This window comes from Corvus hawaiiensis, chromosome 12, assembly GCF_020740725.1.
Source record: "Corvus hawaiiensis isolate bCorHaw1 chromosome 12, bCorHaw1.pri.cur, whole genome shotgun sequence".
NCBI lineage: Eukaryota > Metazoa > Chordata > Aves > Passeriformes > Corvidae > Corvus > Corvus hawaiiensis.
Window position 1 is genome coordinate 4,058,749 of NC_063224.1, and position 22,402 is coordinate 4,081,150.

Below are 22,402 nucleotides of genomic sequence, written 5' to 3' on the forward strand. Positions count from 1 at the left end.
GGTTTCCTTTGTCATTTCTATGGTTGGAGTGCAATGTTAAAAAGTTTAGAAATTGATAAAAAAAACCCACCAAAAAAAAAAAATCACAGCTAAAATCTTATAGAAGGTCCAAGTTTTCTGCAGTTCACTAGCTGCCATGAAGAAAAAAGGTTAAATGAGGAGGAAATAAAGAAAAGGCTACACTTGTATAGGGCAACCCCATAACCATAAGTGTGTAAATGTATCTCCTTTTTCTTACTCTTTTCATTTCTCACTTATAGCTTAAGTGAGGCATTAAGAAACATATAAAGTTTTAGCACTATGGTTTTTCGGTAAATTTAATACAGGGGAATGATGTCACCTTCAGTAGTTCTTGAATATCATTAGTAGGTGTCCCCAGCCTCTCGAGAGGCCTGTTTCAGAGATGCTTTAATTACTCCTAAACTATTCTTAACAGAAATTAGCACATCAAAGCAATGAGAAACCAATGAGAAAAAATTCCCTTTGTAGAAGTCCTCAAGTTCAGGTATTGAGCCTGTGTGATTATAAAAGGTACCAGTTCTGGAAAAGCGCTGTAAAAGGAGGACAAGGAGAGAGTAATAAAGTATTTTTTTTTTCACTCCTAAAAATTCATTTAAGTGACATTTTCCTTCAAAACTCTCAATGTTTTACAGACAGGATGCTGCAATGTAGTTTCTCAGAATATGTACATACATACATATAAATATAAATATATATATATATATAAAATTCTTACTTAGGAAGGTGTACGAGGCAGCCTTAATTTAGTTTTCTCTGTGCATGGTTCTCTTATTTATGTTAAAGAGCCAAAATCAATCTCTTCTGCTATTTAGTAGCATCAGCTTTGACTTCAGTCTTTGACAAGAGCTTTGTCCACACCACAGTGAAAGAACCTGGACACCTGACATTTTGATTTTAAAAATAGTTCCAGGACGGATTAACATATTAAAACTAAGAAATAAAAAGCATTCAGTTATTATCAATCATTTGATAATTCCACTCCATGAAAGACAGCTCCCAATAATTCCTGTTCTCCAATGCCATAGCTGAAAGTCTTGTTAACAGGGGTCTCAAGGTAAAGGAGTTCCAGATCATTGGGTATTTTATGTCACTTTAATGTTTAAGGAGGCAGCTGAGGAAATATATTGGCTTATACTCCTGTTCCAGCATTCATAATAGACAGAATTTATAGGCCAAATGAAGGACCAGGTTTCCTTTTTTAATAGATGCCTGCAATGTTATTTCCATGGTATAAAATATAATTAAATTCAAATATTCATCCTATTAAACATTTCAACTTTAGTTTGAATCAAGTACAGAGATACATCTGCTGGTTTGCTCTGTTGAGCTGCCCGTCTGCAGAGAAGATTAACAAGAGAGACAGGCTGGGAAGCAGATTCATTCCAGCACCTGTGGATTTTAAGACTAGATTGGCTATTTCTTTTTAGGCAAAATGTAAACATTTCTGCAATTACCTCTAAGAGAAAGCTAAGTACTTGTAAGTTATGATTGATATGGCAGCTACTGTATAGAGACATACAGCAGTGCTTTTCCTTTTACTCAGTATTCAAATTTGCCCATGGTAACTTTGTCACAAATCAGATTTACCAGCAGGGCTGGCAAACAACTTCTTCCTCACTCACAGTCTCTTGAAACAAGCCCACAATCAATAAACCATATTTTGTTCCTCTCCTGAGAAGGGACACGTGTTTGATGGCTGATGTCAGCTCAGCAGTCAGCCCTGCTGGTAAAGCTGGTGTGCACATTAATGAGAGAGAGGGGTGTTTAGATGAGCCTTTACTCTTTGGCTCTTCATTGGGACTGATGGATGAAAAATTACAGCAGTATCAACAAAACTGTAATATCATCGTACAATGGACGTGCAGGAAGATTTGTTAGTGTCTGCTGTTTAATTCACTAACTCAAAGTTGAGCAATTTCATCAAAGACAACCCCAAAAAGATCCCCATTTTCAACTGCAGTGTCACAGCTCAGTGTAACCAGGCTAGGGAGATGACCCAGCTGATTCATGGTAGAAGAGAATAGAAGTCATGACAGAACCTGTGACAAAACAAAGCACAACAAGGGCAATTCCTACACTCTCAAGTTGTGAAGGACAAAAGCATAAAATAAAATCTCTGCTACTCAGACTATGCAGTTTTCACCTACAAACTTCTGCTGGCAGAGTAACAAATGCTCTGAGAATAACAGTCAGAATTAGACTCTCAAATCCTACAAGCATTGAAAAAACAATGTTTAAAATTGCATTTTGGGGCTGAAATTTTAAACTCATGCAGAAAAACTCCCAGTGAGAGCTCATAGGAAGGACTGTTCCTTGAATTCCTTTTCAGTTCTTTTCCCATTGTTCAGTGCTGAGCAGCATTAAAGACCATCAAGGCTTTCTGCAGAACTAGTAGGTGTGGAAATTTTACTAAAGAAGATCTGTATCTTTTAAAGCACCTTGGACTTGAGAGTCCTTCTGTCTGGACAATGGAGATGAAACATCCTTCTGGGGATAACACTTTCATCTTACCCTCCGGAAAAAGGAAATTCCCTGGCCCAGTGTCACCAGGGGACTCTGCTGTAGCTGTGCTGCAGAGAGACAGAGCAAGGCTTTGCCAGGGCAATCTTGAGTCTCCTGTCCACAAGATCAGGTACTTCTTCCATCCTCTAACTACTCTGGTGGTTTTGGGTTTTTTGTTCTTCTTTTTTGAAAATTTTATATCTTATCCAACAACAGCTTCCTCTCCTCTATTCCAGACCTAGACTTTGCAGAACCTGAAGAAGAGCAGCCTTTGGAAAGCACATTTAAGAGGATATGCAGAGCTGATTAAGTGACAACTGTTAAGTTAGAGAACTTTAAGAATCTTAATGTGAATTTTATATGAGTGTAAAGGACAGCATTAGCAACATATTTTTTTAAGAAGAAAATATCCAGAAGCAATGCCAAACCGCCTGCAGATTACCAATTAAATTTTTTTTGCTCTGGCAGTGACAGTGCAAAGTTATCAAAGAACTTCTGAATTGAAGCTAACCACCAATCCTAAACAAAATGATCTTTATTCTAAGATAGTACAGCAGCATGCAATGCATGCAAATCCATGTCACTTTATATCTGTCTGTTTTCCAAATCCAACTGAACCATCCTCAAACACCCAGTATCCAACAAATCCATAGTATGGCTCCTTCTTCAGCCCTCTCCCAGCTTGAGATCTCTGCTTATCTCTGTAGAATTATACAATACACTTATCTCTTTAGATCTTTGTTTATCCCTTTGGTATTAGAAAAAATGGAAACTGTTTGGGGAATCATGAACCTACAAAAGACACTGGCAGTTTAGAAGCTGTTTTACTGCACTGCTTTCAGTACTCTACTGGGTTACGGTTCTGGCTGAAAATGAACTATTTAAAAGGTATCACATTATAGGTTGTTTGAGCTTTCTTGTTGGAAGAAATGGGGACAGCTAATTTTACAGTTAATTTTATAGAGTAGTTTGCCTTGTTGTCCACAGAACTCCCAAGTAACCAAGTTTACAAGGAGAAGCCTGTAACTCAATACAGATTAATTGTACCATCAACTTGGTTCTTATAGAGGGTTTTTATTGGGAGACCACTAAGGGATGTGTTTTATATAAAGATGTTGTAGATAGAGAAGACAGCTTGAGTCAGTGCCTGTTACATTTCCAGTCTGCCTTTAACTCATCTGTAGTAAATAATACAGGAAAATATGTGTAAAAAGCAAAACCATGTGCTGAACCAAAAGAAAATGACTTGTGCCACTGGTGTTATTGGGCAAGAGCTGCTAATGGTAAGCAGTAAACTTAATTAAGGTTTGGCAGTAAAAGAAAAGTGAGTTTGTTGGCTTTTTGTTTTTAATTCCACTCAGTCCCTGGTTTATTCACTGCACCCTCTTTCCCTTCCCATCCCCTGCCTTCTGCAATAAATGAGCTGCTTTCTACAGGACACAGCTGCAGCCCCCTGAACAGCAAGGAAATGAAGCCACACACCCATGGAATGGACACAGCCAGCACTGACCAATGAACCCTCACTGTGGCGTTTTCTGGCTTTTCTTTCAAGCTGTGATAATAAAAACCATTCAGGAAGGCTTTGTGAGATTAATTAACAGAAGCCAAAAAACCTGAACAGGCTCTAACCTTTCTAATTTCATGGTGTATAAAACAGAAGTAACACAGACCATTATCTCATAGGGAGAAACTCAAGACCTACAAAAGGTTTAGTAATTCTGAAATATTTATAGAGACAGACACAGTGAGTGTTACGTCACCAAGATCAGGAAAAGAGCAGCTTCTCGTGCTCATATGGAAACTGAACCTCTACACTGAGTTATATATTCTGATTTTCTTCCTGTTTACCATTTCTCTTAATTTTATTTCACCTTCCTTTACCCTTCATAACAGGTGCGTATAATGTCAAAAACTATATAAAAAATGAACAGAGTAAACTCAGCAATTTGTACTGCACTTGACATGTTGGGATATTATATAAAGGTATTTTTATAGAAAGAAAAACTTCATCTTGACTTTTATCTTTTCACTGCAAAATTGGGTGATTTTTGTGGTATCAACATTCATGCTTTTTTACCTAGTTTTGTATTTAAAGTAAAAGTAGATTTGCTAAAAACAAGCAAACTAAAAGCATACACAAGTGAAGTGAAAAGATCAAGTCAAAACCAAATCTACTCTTCTTCAAGTAAGACTTAGCCTGTTCAGTGGACACAACTACAGAATTTTTTTGCTCTGGCAAAACTAAAAAGGAGTATTCAAAACCATAAGATCAATTATCTTAATGAAATATAAGAATTAAAAGAAATAGATAGATGCAAAGAAATTTTCCCTTTTAAATTAAAAAATAATATTTTATAAATTCACAAACCTGTCATTCAAAACAGAATGGAAGATACTTGGTTCCCCTTTGCCCTGATTTAAGATAAAAATATTCCTCAAGTTTGATAAAAACTCTGCAAAGTTTCAGGGATCAAACTGCAGATTTGAGATCCCAGCTGTTGTGCAGTGAAACAAGTAAATAAATGAGCAAACCAAACATGAATCAAGAGCACATGGAGAGAATTTGAACTCTTACTTCCCATTCCTTCATTTCACTTCTGTGTAGTACAACATGATCATTACAAGAATTAGGTGTCCATGATTCGGTAGGATGTGATTTAAAAGTCTGAGTAACCAACCAAATGTTTACCCTTCCTGAACGAATCCATGACACACATCAAACCCAATTTCATGCCAAACGTTGACTTGGCTTTGGAAGTTGCCTTTAAGCTGATGACATCCAGCTGAGACACTCAGTTATCCTGGGGGACGTTCAGTTTAGTGGTGAGTGAGCATTTCACAGCTCCCAGGGCTCACACTGGAGGATTCCTCACCCTCTGGAGCCACCGATTTCTTCCCACTGACTCTAGAGGGAAGTAGAGGACCGAGCTATGATCCACATCTCATGCATCACATAAATCCACCCTACAGCTCTGTCTATTTTACTGCCTCGTGGGGAAGGTGGTTGCAGAGGTTTGTTGATGTATGACCCCGCATCTACCACATTTTAAATTCTTGCCTTATTTTTTTCTCTTTTTCTTTTTTTTTTTTTCTTTTTTTTTTTGGTGGATATTGACACTGTTCTTTGAACATTTTTAAGTCTGAACTTTAGAATCTGGGGTTTGATGGCAAAGCTCCCAGTGTATTCCCCAGAAGCTGTATTTCACCTTGGAGTGAAAAACATTTTTAAAGAATAAAATCACCCCCAAAATTCTCTAAGCAGCTGTCTCAGTATTGCCTCTATTATAACAATAGTTTGTGCCAACATGACCATTTGGGTTTCGAGGGCCATTTAAAAAAACATTAGTAACTCATAAAATATCACATTTAAGGTATTACATCTTCCTCCAGAAATTAGAGGGAATTATTAATTCCCTGTACTTCTTTGCAAAATTCCACATGCTCTATTATAATAAACATTATAAAGATAACACTAGGTTCAACGTTATTCAGCATTTAACAATTGATTTACATAATGTAAATATTAATGTAGCCTTGAGCACTGTGGGACTGAGGAATTCTAAACACTGTGCATTTCATTACCTCTAATATTGCAGCGAGTTACTTCCTGCAGGACACTTGGGAGATCCTTGGAGGGGTTCATATTGTGTATTATTATAATAAAATAGAGCATAAGCTTTTTAAAACTCAAAATATTCTCCTAGAACTACCTAAGAATCTCTTAATGATCCCTTTTCTATAGATTTTTATTTTCATTGTTAAAAGATTCAGGGCTACTCTTCATTGGAGTTCTCCTAAATGTGTTTTGGTTTATAAGTCCCAAAGGTTTATGATTCTGTCCACAAGGTAACATGACTGATAGCAAGAAACAATGATTTTAATTTTCTTTTCCCCTCTATGCTGAGCATTTTTTTTTCAGACACAATTAGGAAAGGTAATAATATATAATCTACATAAAAAGGAGTCAATATTTTTGCATTAACAAATATACTCCAACCTCTAGTGTGACCAGATTTCCCTCCCTGCTTTCTATCAGACCTACACACACCTGATGCACTTTTTGTCAACCATCTCTGTTAACATCCCAAATAATAAAAGAATTTGTTTGATCTACAAGAGGTCATTTTGATGGTTTGTAATCATTTTTAAACTTGACACAGATAATGCAGAGTTATTTGTCTAACTCTGAAAGGAACCTCCAGAATTTGGAATACAAGCCATTTTATTTAACTATAATAAATATTAAATCTCAACCCCACAGTGGAAATTTATGAATTAAGATGTGTGTATATATACACACACTCCAGGTATGTGATGAGCACATCCAAACATCATCATTCACCTTCTCAAGCCAACAGAAAATATCTCCATAGCAACTTGCCGTTGCCAACTGTGGCAGCCATTCCCAGCCACGCAAAAATAGTTAATTGGCAAGCAAGGATTTATATTCTTGAAAATTAACTCAAAAATTCAAAAATAGGAGTTACAACTGCTATATTCTGTGTCAGTGTTCTCCCAGACTGGCCTGAAAAATTCAAGTAAACATGTAAAACTATATGTGCTCAGCAAATTTCAGGAAAAATTAGGAATCAGTACCTCAGAGTAGCTTTCATGGGACCCATTCCCAAGAGTGATTTGCAACAAAAGACTCTGAATATGTATTTACATGAGCAAGAATGTATTTCAAAAAGTGCCATCTACCAACACACAGAAATACACATTTCTTGGCAGCTTATGGGCACTGAAGTTCTTAGTGTGTCACGGATCACAAGGTCACAACTCACATCAAAGCTGAGACTATCAAAGCCACTTCAGATATCCAAGATACTCTCCCGAAAATATTTCTTACACGTTTAAAGAAAAAAGAATCCCCCAAATCAGTACCCTTGAAGAAATAAATTAAACAAAAATAAAGTTACAAAATCCATCTTCTGGAGTTTGCAGTTTAACACATGAGAAAATACACAGCATATGTGATGCAGAAGAGGTCAACAGTGCTGTAAGGCAAAATTATTTCAATTCCTTCCTTATCCACATTAAGCCCGTGCCCTCATAGCTCTGAAGCACTCTGAGACTACTCCTCAACACGAGCCATGACAGAAGCAGGGCAGGGTCAGAGAGGTGAGGAAACATGCAGCTCTGGAAGGTGTGAGGCATCCCAGATTTGCTACAGCCACGGGGAAAGAAAAGATACTACACAGAGATCAGAGAGAGGCCACGAAACAAAGCGTGGGTGGAATGGTACAAACACAGTGCCCACGAGAGACCTCCCCAGCTTCTCCTCATGGCTATCAGCCTCTGCAAACATTTCAGTGTTTGTCTCTCCACAGCTCTGGTAAATGGACAACTCAGTGGAGTGTTTATTTTTTCAGTTTTTCACTTTTTAATGCCCCAGGAAAATAAATAAACAAAACAAAACAATAGGAAAAATAACACTTTTTTTCCCAGTCCTTTTTCAGTGGGGAAAAAAATTTGCAGTCGCAATTTTTGACCAGGACTTTCATTTCTTGAAAGTATCTCCCCCTTTGCACTACAAAGCAAAGATGAAAGGTGTTAATTTTTTAGCTACTGGATAAAAGCAAATGCTGCATAATGGTGGAAGTTGTACCAAATCTGCAGGAGATCTGTAAATGCATCTGTGGATGAAACCAAAATGGATCCACAGATTAAATCCTGCCACTTGCAGGAAGTAATTTAGAAATAAACTAGCTGGTTCTGGTTTTCTCCAAAATTTGACATAAATGAGAATTTTGGGAGAGTGGGGAAACAAGCACCATTCTCAGCTGGTACATTCCCCTCAGCTTCCAGCTGTCCTGGGATCAGGATCATAAAGAATGAAAGGCAAAAGCTGGCAATTAATTTACACCCCTTTAAAACAAAAGTGAGGAGAAATGAGGCTTCCCCATCCCAAAAAGCTTTGTGTCCCTTCTCTCCATGCACTGATAGGAATGAAGAGACAGCCTCAGCTGCAAACTGACACATCCCACTAGGAAAACTGTCAAGGAGAGGAGGATTTAAGGACATCCCATGGCAATCACAAGAGCCATGTCTGCTGCCAAGGCTCTATGAAGCAGCCATGTCCCACTGTCGATCTCTGAAGTCCCCTCAGATCAGTCTGGGGAAAAAGTGTACTTTAGTGTAGGCTTGAGAAAGCAGAATAAAGTGAGCAAGTATCTGTGAGCAAAACTACAAAAAGTTTTACTGGACCACAAGTCCTCAGTGCTTAGCATCAGGCCATTAAAATTCTTGGCAGCAGCACACAGTCCTGGCTTGCCAATGGCCCACTTTCATGCAGCCTATTTTTGTTTAGAAAAAACCTTCAGAACATCCTGAATTTTAAACCTTTCTTCAAGCTATAATGATCAGGGAGATTAGCTCTGATCAGCAGTTTTAGGCCATATGTAAATTTGGTGTCCCTAGGCAGAGTAGCAAACCATGAAATACCCTTCTTTTCTCCCTTTGGCTGGCAGGAATAAGGAGGCTGCTCCACTGATCCTCATTAATGTTGGTCCACACCACCTATTTAGCATTCAACAGGTTGTAATGCCTGGGCCTATGAGGGACTAGCCTGCAGCTAAGGTATATCAGATTGGCAAGAGAAAAGCCACAATAACAAAGAAACCTTTACTTCTTTCAGTTTCTCTTAATTAACACTTTTTTTATGTTTTCACTTCTTTGGCTGCTGCAGCCCAAACAAATTTAGAAGTATTTAAGCAGCATCACCACTACCCATCCTCACAGCTTATGGAAAGGCTAAAATCTGTAAGCTGAGGAAGACTTTTTTCCTCTACTCCAGAGCACAGTGCTTAAAGCCCTCAGGGCACACCAAAGTAATACAAGGATGTACCAGCACTGAGTAAATATCACAACACTTTTTATGGAACAATATATTTAATATAGAGCCATGGTGGGCATAAACAAACTCCCTGCTACAGCCTGGGTGGGAGAGCATCTCTTCCTGGATGAGGTCTGAGAAAACAATCCCTGCCTTTACCAGGAAATTTGATCTAGTTTCATTTAGGAAAGAGACATCTCCATTCAGCAGCAAAACACTCTGAACAAAGGTTCTTTGAGAAATGGCTTCCAAATTGTGGTGCCTGGCAGGAGGTGGCGCAATCAGCAGCTGGGGACGTGTCTGTGCTGGGGCTGCTCCGGGCACAGCACGGACTCCTCTGCTCACTCTGCTTTGAAGGGAATGTTAATAATGCTGTAACTGCTGCTTTAATCTATGCAGTGATCCAGGAAAACATTCAGAATTTTGATGTCCTTCCCCTACACTTTCCAGTTGGAGTAGCTACTTGTAAAGAAACCAACAGACAAATTGTAATCTGCAAAGCAGGAAGAGGGGAAAAACAAAAGGCTTGCCTGCTTGCTTGCTTTCAAAAGGATTGTTCAGCTTGAAGGAAAAAAAAAATTTAAAAAAAAGGAAAAAGAAAAATGAGTTAAAACTTTATTCAATAGCAATGAAGCCTGAAGCTGATAATTTCAGCTTTCTGGGATACAGCTGTAGCAATGAGAAAATAAGAGCCCAAAGGATGGATAAACTATATTATCTTAACTAGCAAAGGCAAGCCTTCAAAAAATGAAATTGGAAAAGAGAAACTATACTATTAACTTCTTTTTTCTCTGGCTAAGAAAATACGAACAAACTTTCAATTCTTTAGTTCCCTCCTAGTAAGCCTGCAGCACACACCAAGCCTGCTGAAAGTGTAACCTCCCCAAATGAAACTGCCAAATAAGCAAGATTAGAACAAGCCCAAGAGGCACGTCTATCTTTTGGTCTTATAATTATTTTGAGTACTGTAGGTTTTTTCTAACAGAAGCTATGATAGAGTTCAGCTTAAAATCAAGAAGGCAAAACTGTTTAAATTAAAAAAAGAAGAAGTTTGCAAAACAATGCTCGTGAGTGTGTCCAAAGAGTAATGTCTGCAATTTCATGATCCATTACCCTGTCTCTTAAAACATGCTGATGTGTCTCCACTGCTCCTGTTTTCCATGGCCCTTCTCTTCCACAGCTGGGAACCCAGCTCCTGTGTCAAATTTTGGTCAATCAGATTTGGGGACCACTCATGCCATCTGTACAAAACGTTGACATAAGAGCAGTTCTGCCCATGTTACATTGGTTAAATCTGTAAACTTTGCTTGCTAAACCTGCATCTCTTTGATAACCTTGTACAGCAGTGCAAAATCCACTTGCTCCCAGCTACACCAGAGACATTTCAGTATCTCCATTAACAGAATTACATTATTTTAGTGTTATTTCTATTTTTTTGGTTTATATGAATATTCATTCAGTGTCTGGCCATTATTTGCCAAAAATTCTCAGAGTGGTTGTAGGGCATGAGCTTTCTCTCCAACACAATCTATCTGAGTAGTCCTTCAACTTGTTCATATTTTTGCAGAATTTGGCAGACCAAAACCTGAAACCAATTTACTTAGTTGCTGCTGGCACTGGAGTTACTGTGTCTGAGTGGAATGTAGACCCCAGATCCCAAGTACCCAGATCCCATTTTTCTGCCTTAAGACAATGAACTGATGTCTCTTAGCAGAAGAATCCCAAGCAAGTTCAATTGAAACGCATCAGTAGGATGCTCATTCGCTTTACATTCATCCTGGCTTCATCCTCGTAAAAAGGAGGGATAGAGATTTTTATAGGGCAGATAGTGACAGGACAAGGACAACAGTTTTAAACAGAAGAAGGGCAGGGATAGATGGGATATTGGGAGGAAATTCTTCCTTGTGAGGGTGGTGAGGCCCGGGCACAGGCTGTCCAGAGAAGCTGTGGCTGCCCCATCTCTGGAAGCGTCCAAGGCTGGATGGGACTTGGAGCAACCTGGTCTGGTGGAAGGTGTCCCTGCCATGTGGAACTGGATGGACTTTAAGGTCCCTTCAACCCAAACCATTCCGTGATTCCAGGGCTCACTCAACCCCAGCCCAACCCTGGAAAGGTTAAAATTCCTCTGAATGTGGCACTTCCACAGCCTGTGGGAGGAAGAACCTATTCTTGCATACAGGAGGAAACTCTATAGTGTTTAATAGTTTGATTTGCTATTATGTGCTACTGCATAAGTTTTATTTTAATATCATGCAACTGCTGTGATTGCATTTTTATAATTGGTGCTCTGCCCCAGAGGAGAACTTTTTGAAGAGTAAAAAATGCTACCTAGGTGCTGACTCAAAGAATTTAGAGAGTGCTTTGGGTAGCAGTACTTAGGTATGAAGCTTTCCAGAAAAGGTGCTGCAGGTGCTAAAGAATTCAAACTGCCAGATCAATGACGTTAATTAATGGTTCATGCAATGAAATATAAAAGAAAATTAAGCTAGTGAATTAAATCTTGAAAGCAACATCCCATACAGAGTCAAGCTGAGATGCTGACACGCTTCTGAAGTTTTGTATATTCTAACAAACCCAGGGCTACATTATGGCCATATTCTGAATCAAAGAGCTCGTGGTGTAGCAGGGATGATTTTTGCTGTGCTAAATAGGGATGGTTGCCAATTTCATCTCCAAAGACTCAGATTTGTAGTACACAGGCTTTCAGCAACAGTGAGCTTGTATGAGTTTCACTGACATTCCTACATCCATTGATTTCACAACTTGCCAATCCCAGCTGACACAAGGAATTGCCATTTAAGAGCAAACCACAGAGGTCTCTCACTAGCACTCTCTTTCACTTCAGTGTTTCAGACGCCTTCCAAACTTCTCAGATACACCACAGGAGCACAGGGTTGATGGCAAGAAATGACAGATAAAAAACTTTTAAATAACACCTCTTTAAAAATTTAAAGCTCCTTTAAAGAGAGATACTGTATTTATAACTGTTAATGGTGAAAGAGAATGACTGTTCAAGAGATTCCTTTTTAATCAAACATCATGAAATTCAGATTGTAAAAACATACTGAGACCGGCAATATTTTCAAAGCCCAAAGGTTGTCACTACAGATGAGAGACTTCTGCTTGGAGCATCTTCATTTGTGACAAGTAAAAAGGGTTTGATGAAATGAATGCACAGAGTTGGGGGGGTTTGGTTGTTTGGGGTTTTTTTTACTTTGTTTTTTTAACTTTCCACCCAATAGGGGAAAAACATCTTTCTTATCTCCCTCTGCGAGATCGACTAAACTCTGCTTTTTTAAAGCCTATAGCAGCGAGGCCAAGCAATACTGTTTTCATGTGTGCTTAATAAAATTACACCCTCGAGTAGACTGGAAGAAAATTCATAATATATTAATTGAATGAGTAATCACATGACCCCATGGACAAGACCTGCAGTGTATTGCAAATTATTTCATTAATTAAAGTAGCTTTGTCTTGAGGTGTGTCTCTCAATTTCAAAACCATGCTAAAAATAAATTTCCCTGCCACATTTCCTGACAATGCTTTTGATGATTAAAATGAAATGACATTAAAAGTAGACTGTGCTCTTTACCTTTATAATGGAAATCATATTTTGTTTTTCTCTCAGCGATTCCACAGAGGAAACTGAAACATTTTCATCCAGTAATGTACACCTCCTTTCTCGGAGGTGCTATATGTTCTGCCATAATATTTGCATGGCAAATATTGCTATTTTATACATAATCACTTTTTTAATGTAATATTCCTGTCTGTTAAAACAATTATTAAATATTTCTAGTACTCTTAAAATCATGTTTTACCCACACTAATTTTTAGAATAGAACATTCTGCATAAGCACTCTGTTAAAAAACAGATTTGGAGCTGGGACAGAACTGTCCAAGAAAACTTCCACTGCTGTCCCCAATATAATTCTTAGCACACAGTACTTTCCAATTTCAAATGACAAGTGGCTTTTAAGTATAATAAGTAGGGACTGAGGAAAAACCAGTTAAAATTCTTTATCCAAGTTGTTCTCTACTTTTACTTTGGAATCAAAATTTATTTGCCTTCATATTATTGACTTTTACAAAATTGAAACCATGGAACCGAAGTCATGGCGCTTCCATTAAAAGAATATTCAATATATTTTACTGCTCTGTGCTTAAATCATAGTAATGATGAGCTACATTTTTATTCCCAAAAATCACTGTCTTGAATATGTATCTGTTAATATTTTCTACAAAGCACATTCAAAAGACCTTTCTGCTGGAGTTTCCGACACGTACAAGCAGAAGATGGATTTAAAGCAAGAACTGTGAGATCTCACCTTCAACCTGTCTATCATATTCCCTAAGTATGATCCTAACAGCACCAGCTGACAGCACCTTTCCCCCTTTCCCTCCACAAGAAAGCCAATAATAAGCTTTTCAACGTTACCTGAAAGCTCTTCAGGTACAAATGTGTCATCTTAAAATAGCTTCTCTTACTTACTTTCAAGCATGTTAGTGGTGCTCACCAGGAGGGCTTGATTTCTAAACATAAATGTAATTTTTGGTGGACAGCCATGGAAAACTGCTACACAGAAATAGTGCAACTGTGTGTGGAAATGAATAGTGGTGTGCAAAGGTGACATTTTCTGTATTTAACAGATGTGATCTGAATGAAGAAGAAGTCCAAGAATGTCTTTTTCTAGAAGTTGTGCTCATTGTCTGAAAGCTAAGCAAACTATTTTGAATATTTCTATAAAATACCACAAACTTCTCATACTGAAAAAATAGATTACTGTGAGGTCATTCTCACTAAGGTTTCCTTTCCTATTGCAATTTCTTTCACTCTTCCAAGGGTAAAATGCAACTTTTTTGACTTTATGGGATTACAGACTGCAATTTAAACCCCAAGAACTATATTTAATGGTGAGGAGAGAAAAACTGTGAGGGCATGAAATAAAGGGAAAAGTGAGAGAAAAAAAAGTAAAGAAAAATATGAACCTACAGTTTAAAAAGGACATCTCTTTTCTCCTTTTTCTGGTTTTGTTCTTAAAGACACTATCTATCTGATAATTTCTTTCAAATAAAATTGGGGAAATCAATCAGGTTAACCTGCAAGGGAATAAATAATCCTGCCATTGTGCAGTGGTGGCTTTTCCATTCACCTGTGTATCTCTCCCACAATGAAAGCAGGACGGCTCTGTCTATTGCCTGATGCTGGCAATGCACACTGAGGCAAATCCTGCCTGCAATGACACTTTATAGGCTTTTTTCCTTTGGCTCTTGGGGCAGTGGGCACAGCAGGGCCCTGCTGTCAGAGGGGACGATGTTCCTCAGCCACCACCCCTGGTGACACAGCCCTGGGATTGATGTCAAGCTCAGTGAGAGGACGAGGCGGGCAGGATGGGGCTTCAGCTGCTGCGTCCCTGCCACCAGCCTCAAATCATATCATCAATTTATGGCACATGATTGCAGGTTCTGGGGATTTATCACCCTTCTCATGCACTTTTAAAGGGTCTGGATGAAATATGGTAGTGTAGATGCTGCCAGGCCCCTGACTCCTGTAGAGCCTGCAGGGCTGCTGGCCTGCAGAGAGGTGATGGCAAGGCAATATCCACAAAGGGTGATTTAGAAGTATATAAACACAAACTGAAGGTTTATATCACTAATAAAACCTGCCCAGAGGGCTGCAACATGCTCTCTCCCTGCAGTCTGCCACACAGCCATGAGTTTTTCCAGATAATGCTATCCTGGCACTGCAGGACCTTTCAATAAATTGATTACATGGATGAGTTTATCTCATGTGTCCAAAGTGCTTGGAGCCTTAAAGCTCATCCCTCTCTTTTCTGAGAGGACAGAGGGAGATGAAAAAGCAGGTGCAAAAGCCCAGGTGCAAAAGCCTGGTAAGTAAATTAGTGCATAAATTTCCTTTTGCAAACAATTACATCCCGAATTACACCCCAAATTACACAAATTCATTTGAGACCTTGTGTTCCAGTACCCAGCAAGGACTGCAGCATTTTTTTAAAAACTTCATTTGTTCTTTAATTAAGAAACATGCTTATTTTTATTTCATGAACCTGGGCTATAATGCAAAAGGAGCCAAAAGCTCCAACCGTTGCTGTTTCCACTGCTCTGTGAGTGGAAGTGTGAGTTCTTCACCATATAAATTATCCAAGGCACAGAGACCACAACGTTTTTACAGCCTTTAACATCAGGCATTGACGCTGATCTGGCCATAGGAGTGATTTTTGGTGTATCTGGTGTGTAAGTTTGGAAAAGCAGAAGAAAGCTCATTTTAGGAGGCGGGACAGAGCGCACACAAATAACTTGTACAGAAAGGCAAAGGGAATTTTCTGTCTGGGACTGAAGAGGGTGACTCATTCCCAGTCCTCCCAAGATGGCCAGTATTTCAACCTGTGCACCTAAGCTGGTCTGGAGCCTTTCCTGCATTTAACATATTTCTGCTGGAAATCAGGACTAATTGAACCCTGGAGTGGGCTGCAGCCTCCTGCTCCCAGAGACTCCTATCACAGACCCAGGCTGAGCAAACTGCTAATTGCTACACATGAGATTATTTTAATTTCCTCCAAATGCACTGGTTTAACTGCACATGCATACCTGGGAACCTGTTAATTACTTGGTAAGTGCTTTAATGGGCTACTCCTTTCAATTTCCAACAGGCAGATAACAGTGGATGTACAGCTTTGTCTGCCACAATAAAACACATTATTAGTAAATACATATCTTTTCTTTCCATCCTGTAACTCAACACAGTAACTCAAATACACCAGAATCCCTACTAAAAGATCAAATAATATTTGTGTCTATATATACTCATCTCTCTGCAGTATGTGCACATCATACATATATATAAAAATACATGTCTATACATACACACAATAACCATATTCATAGACATCTGTATTTTATTCCACACAGATTTGAGAAAAAATTTCCTACTGGGATATACAAAGCAGCTGTGCATAATTAGCCTGGCTTCTGCTTGGCTTTGGCTTGGAAATTTAAATATTGACATTACAGATGTTTCTACCTAGTTCACATCCGTTACATTTACAGGGCTGATTACAAAGGATTTCAAGGCAGCGAGCAGAGTTTTGCTGAAATGCAGATGATTAGCCCTAAGAAAGGATGGCTGAAAGTTTGCCATCAGCAAGTTTTCAAGTCTGCCCAGAACTGCACACATCTGGAAGCAAAGGAACTTAAAAACTGCTCTGCTGAGTTACACCCAAAGCTGAGCATCCCATCTCCAGTAGGAAGGACTGGGGAAAAGCTGTGAAACAGGGTGATTTTAACAAAAAGAGAGTTTTGTGTATTCTTTAGCTTCCTTTGACTCAGAGGCTTCCTCACCCACAGCTTCATTCTAATTTATTCTTTTGTTTTCCACAAGAGCTCATAGCAGTAAGTTTCATAATTAAATATGTAACATTTGACATTTCAAATCGCCTCGAAATCAAAGTATTGCTGCGAGTGGTGCTGCTCTGAATCAAAAAACTTCAGGTTCAAACATTTAATTTTGAGATAGTTTTGAGGTGAATTTACTGAGATATTTCTGCTTTGCAGGTCAGATCTATAGATACTTCTAAGTTTCCTGCTGCAAAAACGCCGACTCAATAAAGCATCAACAAATAAACATTTATGCAGAACACAGTAATTCTGTGACAAAAAGACTCAAGTGTCACCTTAACCCTGGTGCAGGCAGAATCAGAAGACTGGAAAACTCCAGATTCTACTTTTAGCCATATAACAAGATATTATATCCTTTACTATCCTTTTCTAATGGCTCTTTTTGATTTTTTTTAATTTTTATTTTTAATTTTCAGCAAAAAGTCGACTTGTAAAAACACCCTTTGATTTTCCTCTGTCCCGTGGGATTTATAGGTCAAAAGAAAGAAGAAGACTTTGAGACTTCACCAAATTCAACGCAATTTGATTCATTTTACAGCTTTGGTAACCTTCTTCTGCCACAGGCTAGCGAGGATTGCAAGGAGCAGATAAAGAGAGTCTGAAAAGCTGTACCATAATATTTGAAATGTATCAAAGCCGGCAGCAGGTGTGTAAAAGTCAATGATGCCATATTTATTTTTGCCACTTTGCTAGGCCAGCCTGCCTGTTGTTTCCCTTTCCTGGACTCTTTTGACTCCATCTATCATATACAATCCCATTTCTATTAATTTATGTACTAAACCTGTTGTTAGGTTAAGTATAAAAAAACAACAAACCAACCATCCTGGCAAGTTGTTCCCGATAAAAAGGCACCATTTCAGCACCAGTTTTCATTTACCTGAACCACTGCACTATCTTCCAGTGCAGAGCTACCAATGATACTCAGCCCCTTTCTCATGCTTTATCCATCTCTACAAATTACTGTTTTATGATACTGAAGAACCCTCTAGGCTATTCTTCTTAATTCCTTCTGTTTCCTCTCTAAATGTCTCCAAGTGTCCCTTTATTTCCAGCAATTATTTATAGACATCTGTCAGTCCAGGCTCCTTGGCTGGAATGCAATGGATCCAGGCTATTGTGCAGCATAGAAAACAAGTTCTTTTTTTTAAAATGCAATTCTCAAGCAATTTTGCTAAAGCACTGCAGTTAAGATTTTACCCCACTGGGTTTGCAGCATATGGTTGTAAGTCACATCATGTCAAATGTGTTTAAAATAATTTCTGTTAAGTGCCTCTAGCAAGAGAAATGAGGTGGCTGCCAAGTTCATTTAACCCTCCTCCACTTTCCAACCTTTAAAGAGTGAGACATCCAAATGTTTCTGCCTGCCTATGGAATCCACTGGGTTGGAGTCACCCTCATTAATGTGCTGAGGTGAGGCTGCTGCAAGACACAGGTCCTCAACCCTTGAGCTGGCAGCTGGAAAAATCAGAGATCTACAGGAAATAAACTGGGTCATAACTCAGAAAACAAAAACATGAGAAATCAGCAGTACAGCGAACACAAAACCCATTACAGTCAGTCCAAAAATTGCCATCAGTGTCACTGAATCAGGCTCAGCCGTTATTTTCCTGGTGCATATATGCTGACTGCAGCCTCATGCAGAAATGAGATCTGGTATAAATAAAAAACAACAAATCAAACTGGTTCCCCTGTCTTCAAACAGTTTCTACTGGCCTTCCAATGTGTTTATTTATAATAAATAGCCTCCAAGTTTGCAGTTCCTCCAGGAAAAGACATAATAGAAATCTCAGTACATCTGTGGTCACTTTAAGCACATGTTTAAGCGTACTTTTGTTAGGATTTGACTCTGGGCTATTTTCAGAACCATGACAATTTTCCCTGAAAAGAGCTAATTTACTGTAACTAACTATATTATTAAATTTCCCTAGGAACGATATATCAAGAAAGAAATCTGTAGCAATACCACCTAGCAGTCACATATTTTTATCATTAATTATAAGATCTGGCAAGCCCTAGCTTGAAATTCAGATGAATACTCACTGTAATCCACTTTATAGTCTTAGTAATTATAGGCAGGTATTTTTGCCTCTCCAGAAATGTGATGGTACATAAATTGTAGCTGTCCAAATAACCAGTGGTGTTTACCGTGAGTTTGAAAATCACACACACAAAAATGTGAATGGCCTTAGTGACATGAAAAATCTATTTAAACACCATCCAAACCATCCTCACTGGGAATGTGCTCAAAAGACTCTTTAATTATTCATAGCCAGTTTAAATAAATACAAAAATTGCACACTGTTTCCATGTTTTCTTCAGTTTTGGTGGATTTATACCTGTCTCCAACAGCAGAGAAATGAGGGTTCTTAAAAGGGGCGTGGCACATTTCACTGTAATTTCTATGTTGTTCCCTAATTGAGGAATTAACCTTCAAATCATTAAGGAAGAAAAAAATCACTTTGTAAAACAATAAAAAGCTGGAAAATGTATCTTAGAGAAACACCAAGAAAGTCTAATGCTTTTATTTTTTTTTAATTGAGATTTATATATTTACATTTTTGATGCTCCAAGATTTATTTAGCAGTAATTCTCTGATATTGCTGATGAATAGACAACACCGAAGTTTAATTTTAGAGTGAATAAATGAGTGGAAAATCACTAGAGAATTCCATTGGGTTTGTGACTGATTAAATTATGGCCTGACAGGAAAACACACAGGAACCCTGTAATCAATAATTTAAAGTAAGTTTATATTATCTGAATGCTTTAAAAAGGCCCCCAAATCCTTCAGATGAGTTTCACAGTCCAGTATATTTGCATCTTTCTCTACATAATTGTGCCTCTCTCATGCAAATATTGGAATCCATGGAAATTTACACTTTTACCCAGGAAACATCAAGGCAAATCCTAGATACCTACTTGAACATTTTTTATTTTTAGCAGAATTCAGTGAGTGGGTTTGATTCAGAGTTAAATGAAGGAAGGTGGTTGTGATAAAAGGTTATGCATCCAATGCAAAGCCTTCCTTTTGCAGCTTCAAAAATGAAATGCAGCACAATTGCAATCCAAAGGGAAGGATTCAGGAATCTCACATGCAAACACATCAAGATTTCTATCAAGCTGTGCAGTGCAACCTTTGATTCAGAACAGCACGACAGCTGGTGGGTCCCTTCCAGCTAGGAATATTCTCTGATAATCACTGTGATAAAATAGCAGAGCCTGATGAATAATTTGAAGATATGTGCCATAAGTTGTGAAGAACTATGGAAAACTGATGTAAACACAGGGAAATCTTGGCTGAGTGGGTGCCATCTGCATAGAGAGCTGTGACTGATTCCAGCCAACCCTGATTCTACAGGTTCAATTGTGCACAAAATAATTCTGCAAGCATTGGTGCTTTTGACACCAGGCAAATGAGGTTATGAAGTTTAATGTGATGAATACCAGGAGGGAAGGGAGGGAGGGTAAGGAAAGGAAAGTTGAGAAAAATTATTCAAACTTTGGTGAATGGGAAAGACAATCAAAATGCTAAATGATACCTGGGTCAATACAAAACAGCAATAGGAGAAAATGGATGAAACTATTACAGAAGAATTCACTGGAATCTGGGCTGAGAAATATCTCTACTGAATCAGAAGTATAAACTTCAACATAAGGAGCAGAAAAAAAAGGAAAAGCAAGGAGAGTTTATGGATCATAAAAAAAAAGAATTGCCAGCTAAAAACTGTACTACAACAGAAAAGAGTGTTCCACTGGCAGCCATACTCTCAAATCTGAAACATTTCTTGTTTGACAGAAAAGAACATCAATATCTTCATTACATGCTTGTCACAAGTGAGGTAAATAAACATTTACCTCGAAATTTTAATCTGTTGAAGGAGCAGCTCGTAATGCATTTCACACCCACAGGTTTTTAAACATGGAGAACTCCAGTTCCCCATGCAAATGAAAATGCAAAATTCACCAGAGAGATCACATGATATAAGTTAAGAGTTAACTTGGATGGTTGTACCCACATTAAAATTTGAAACAATATTTTATTGTAGAATTTCCTCATCAGACAAAATCAACAGGATATTTAATCAGAACATTTTCATTACTAACTTTAACTATCAACGTGGTTTTGTTTTGTTGCAACTGTTGTGTCTGCATTTACATCTGTTTATCAGCATTGTTCAGTATTTCAATCTACCCTACAATATTAATTTATTCATAATGTGTTTTCCATTTGTTTGTGTTATTTACTAGACTTATGTTACATAAACAAATAAAAATAACCCTTCCAGTACCTAAACTTACAGAAAAAAAGGTGAAATTCCCACTCTGCACAGATTGTACATGTTACTTGGTTTGAATCTTAATCATATCCTATTTGGTGATTCCAGAGATTAATAAAAAATATGAACCTATATCAAAGCTCTTATTTCCAAATAATTTCTCTTTTTTTGTCCTTTTTCTTTTTTTTTTCAGTGCAGAGTCTCGACTGTTTTGCAAAAATCATTACCTGCTGTCCTAAAAGCGTTCTGTTCAGTGAGCCACAAAATCAGCAAGAAAACTCCTGCGGTGTGATGATAACGCATTTATCAAAAGAGAATTTGTTCAGGCACTATTTACTGAGCTGGGACTGGCATGGACTCACCTGTGGCAGATCCCTCCATGACATGACCAACGTAGGGGCCCTCTTTGAACATCGGCCTGTTGTCGTTTTGATCAATGACCGAGATATCCAGGCGGACTGGACCGTCAATGGTTTTCCCGTTCATATCCACGACCTCGACTTCCAGCTGTGTGAACAGAAAAAGGAGTAAAGTCATGAGTTCACTGTCACAGTGAGGAGAGAGTAAGAAAATAGCTCTGATCAGTGTTGCTGTAGCCAGATCCTGCCAAAGACACCACTTGCAGCCCATTCTTTGGACCAGGCTCAGAGCAGATTTCTCCTCTAAGCAAAAGAGAGAGACAGACGTACATTCAAACTGAGATACCCCTTGGCAGCTTGAAAATGCCATATTGCCCAAAGAATGAATAGACTAGAGCTTAAAAAAAAACAAAAAAAAACAAAAAAACAAGACCCCTTGCAAATTTGATAGAAATCATGTGAAGACTTGGTTAGAATTTGATTCTTTACTTTTACCAAGCACAGTGGACACTTACAGGACTATCATGGTAGAATTGACATTAATGCTCACCCAAAAGCCTTTTTAAAAACAAAGAGAAAACAAAACAAACACACAAAAAAAGCGGGAATGCTGGAGACATTTAGGTGTTTTCTCAATGGTGATGGCATGAAGTGTTTGTTAGGCCATTTTCAGAGTTCTCTGGGTTTTCTAATCAGATATGGAAGACTGAAAGAACACCTGCAGTCTCAAACAAGCACACACTCACATCGCCTGTAAAACACAAAGATGACATATGCAACTGAAGGTTTGTTTAGGACTTTACTTCCAAAAACTGGAGGGAAAAATCCTATTGTAGATCTCAACCCTCCAAACCATGTGCAGTGCAAAGTCCCAATGAGTCAGCAGGGCAAACCACATCAAAACTTCTTAAATAAGGGAGAAATCAATTTAGATTGCAACAGTGTGCTATACCTGCAGCTCTCTCCCCTCACAAGAAATCAATAAAATACAG

At 38.3% G+C, this 22,402-nt stretch overlaps 1 protein-coding gene across 2 annotated transcripts in view; it reads right to left on the minus strand.

Annotated features, from left to right (window-relative positions):
• CDH13 (cadherin 13) overlaps positions 1-22,402 on the minus strand; it is a 451,854-nt gene that overhangs the window by 166,588 nt on the left and 262,864 nt on the right. For both annotated transcript variants that reach the window (XM_048316534.1, XM_048316533.1), the window contains exon 6: positions 21,414-21,558. In XM_048316534.1, the coding sequence (XP_048172491.1) occupies positions 21,414-21,558 (145 nt within the window). The remainder of the gene's footprint in view (positions 1-21,413; positions 21,559-22,402) is intronic.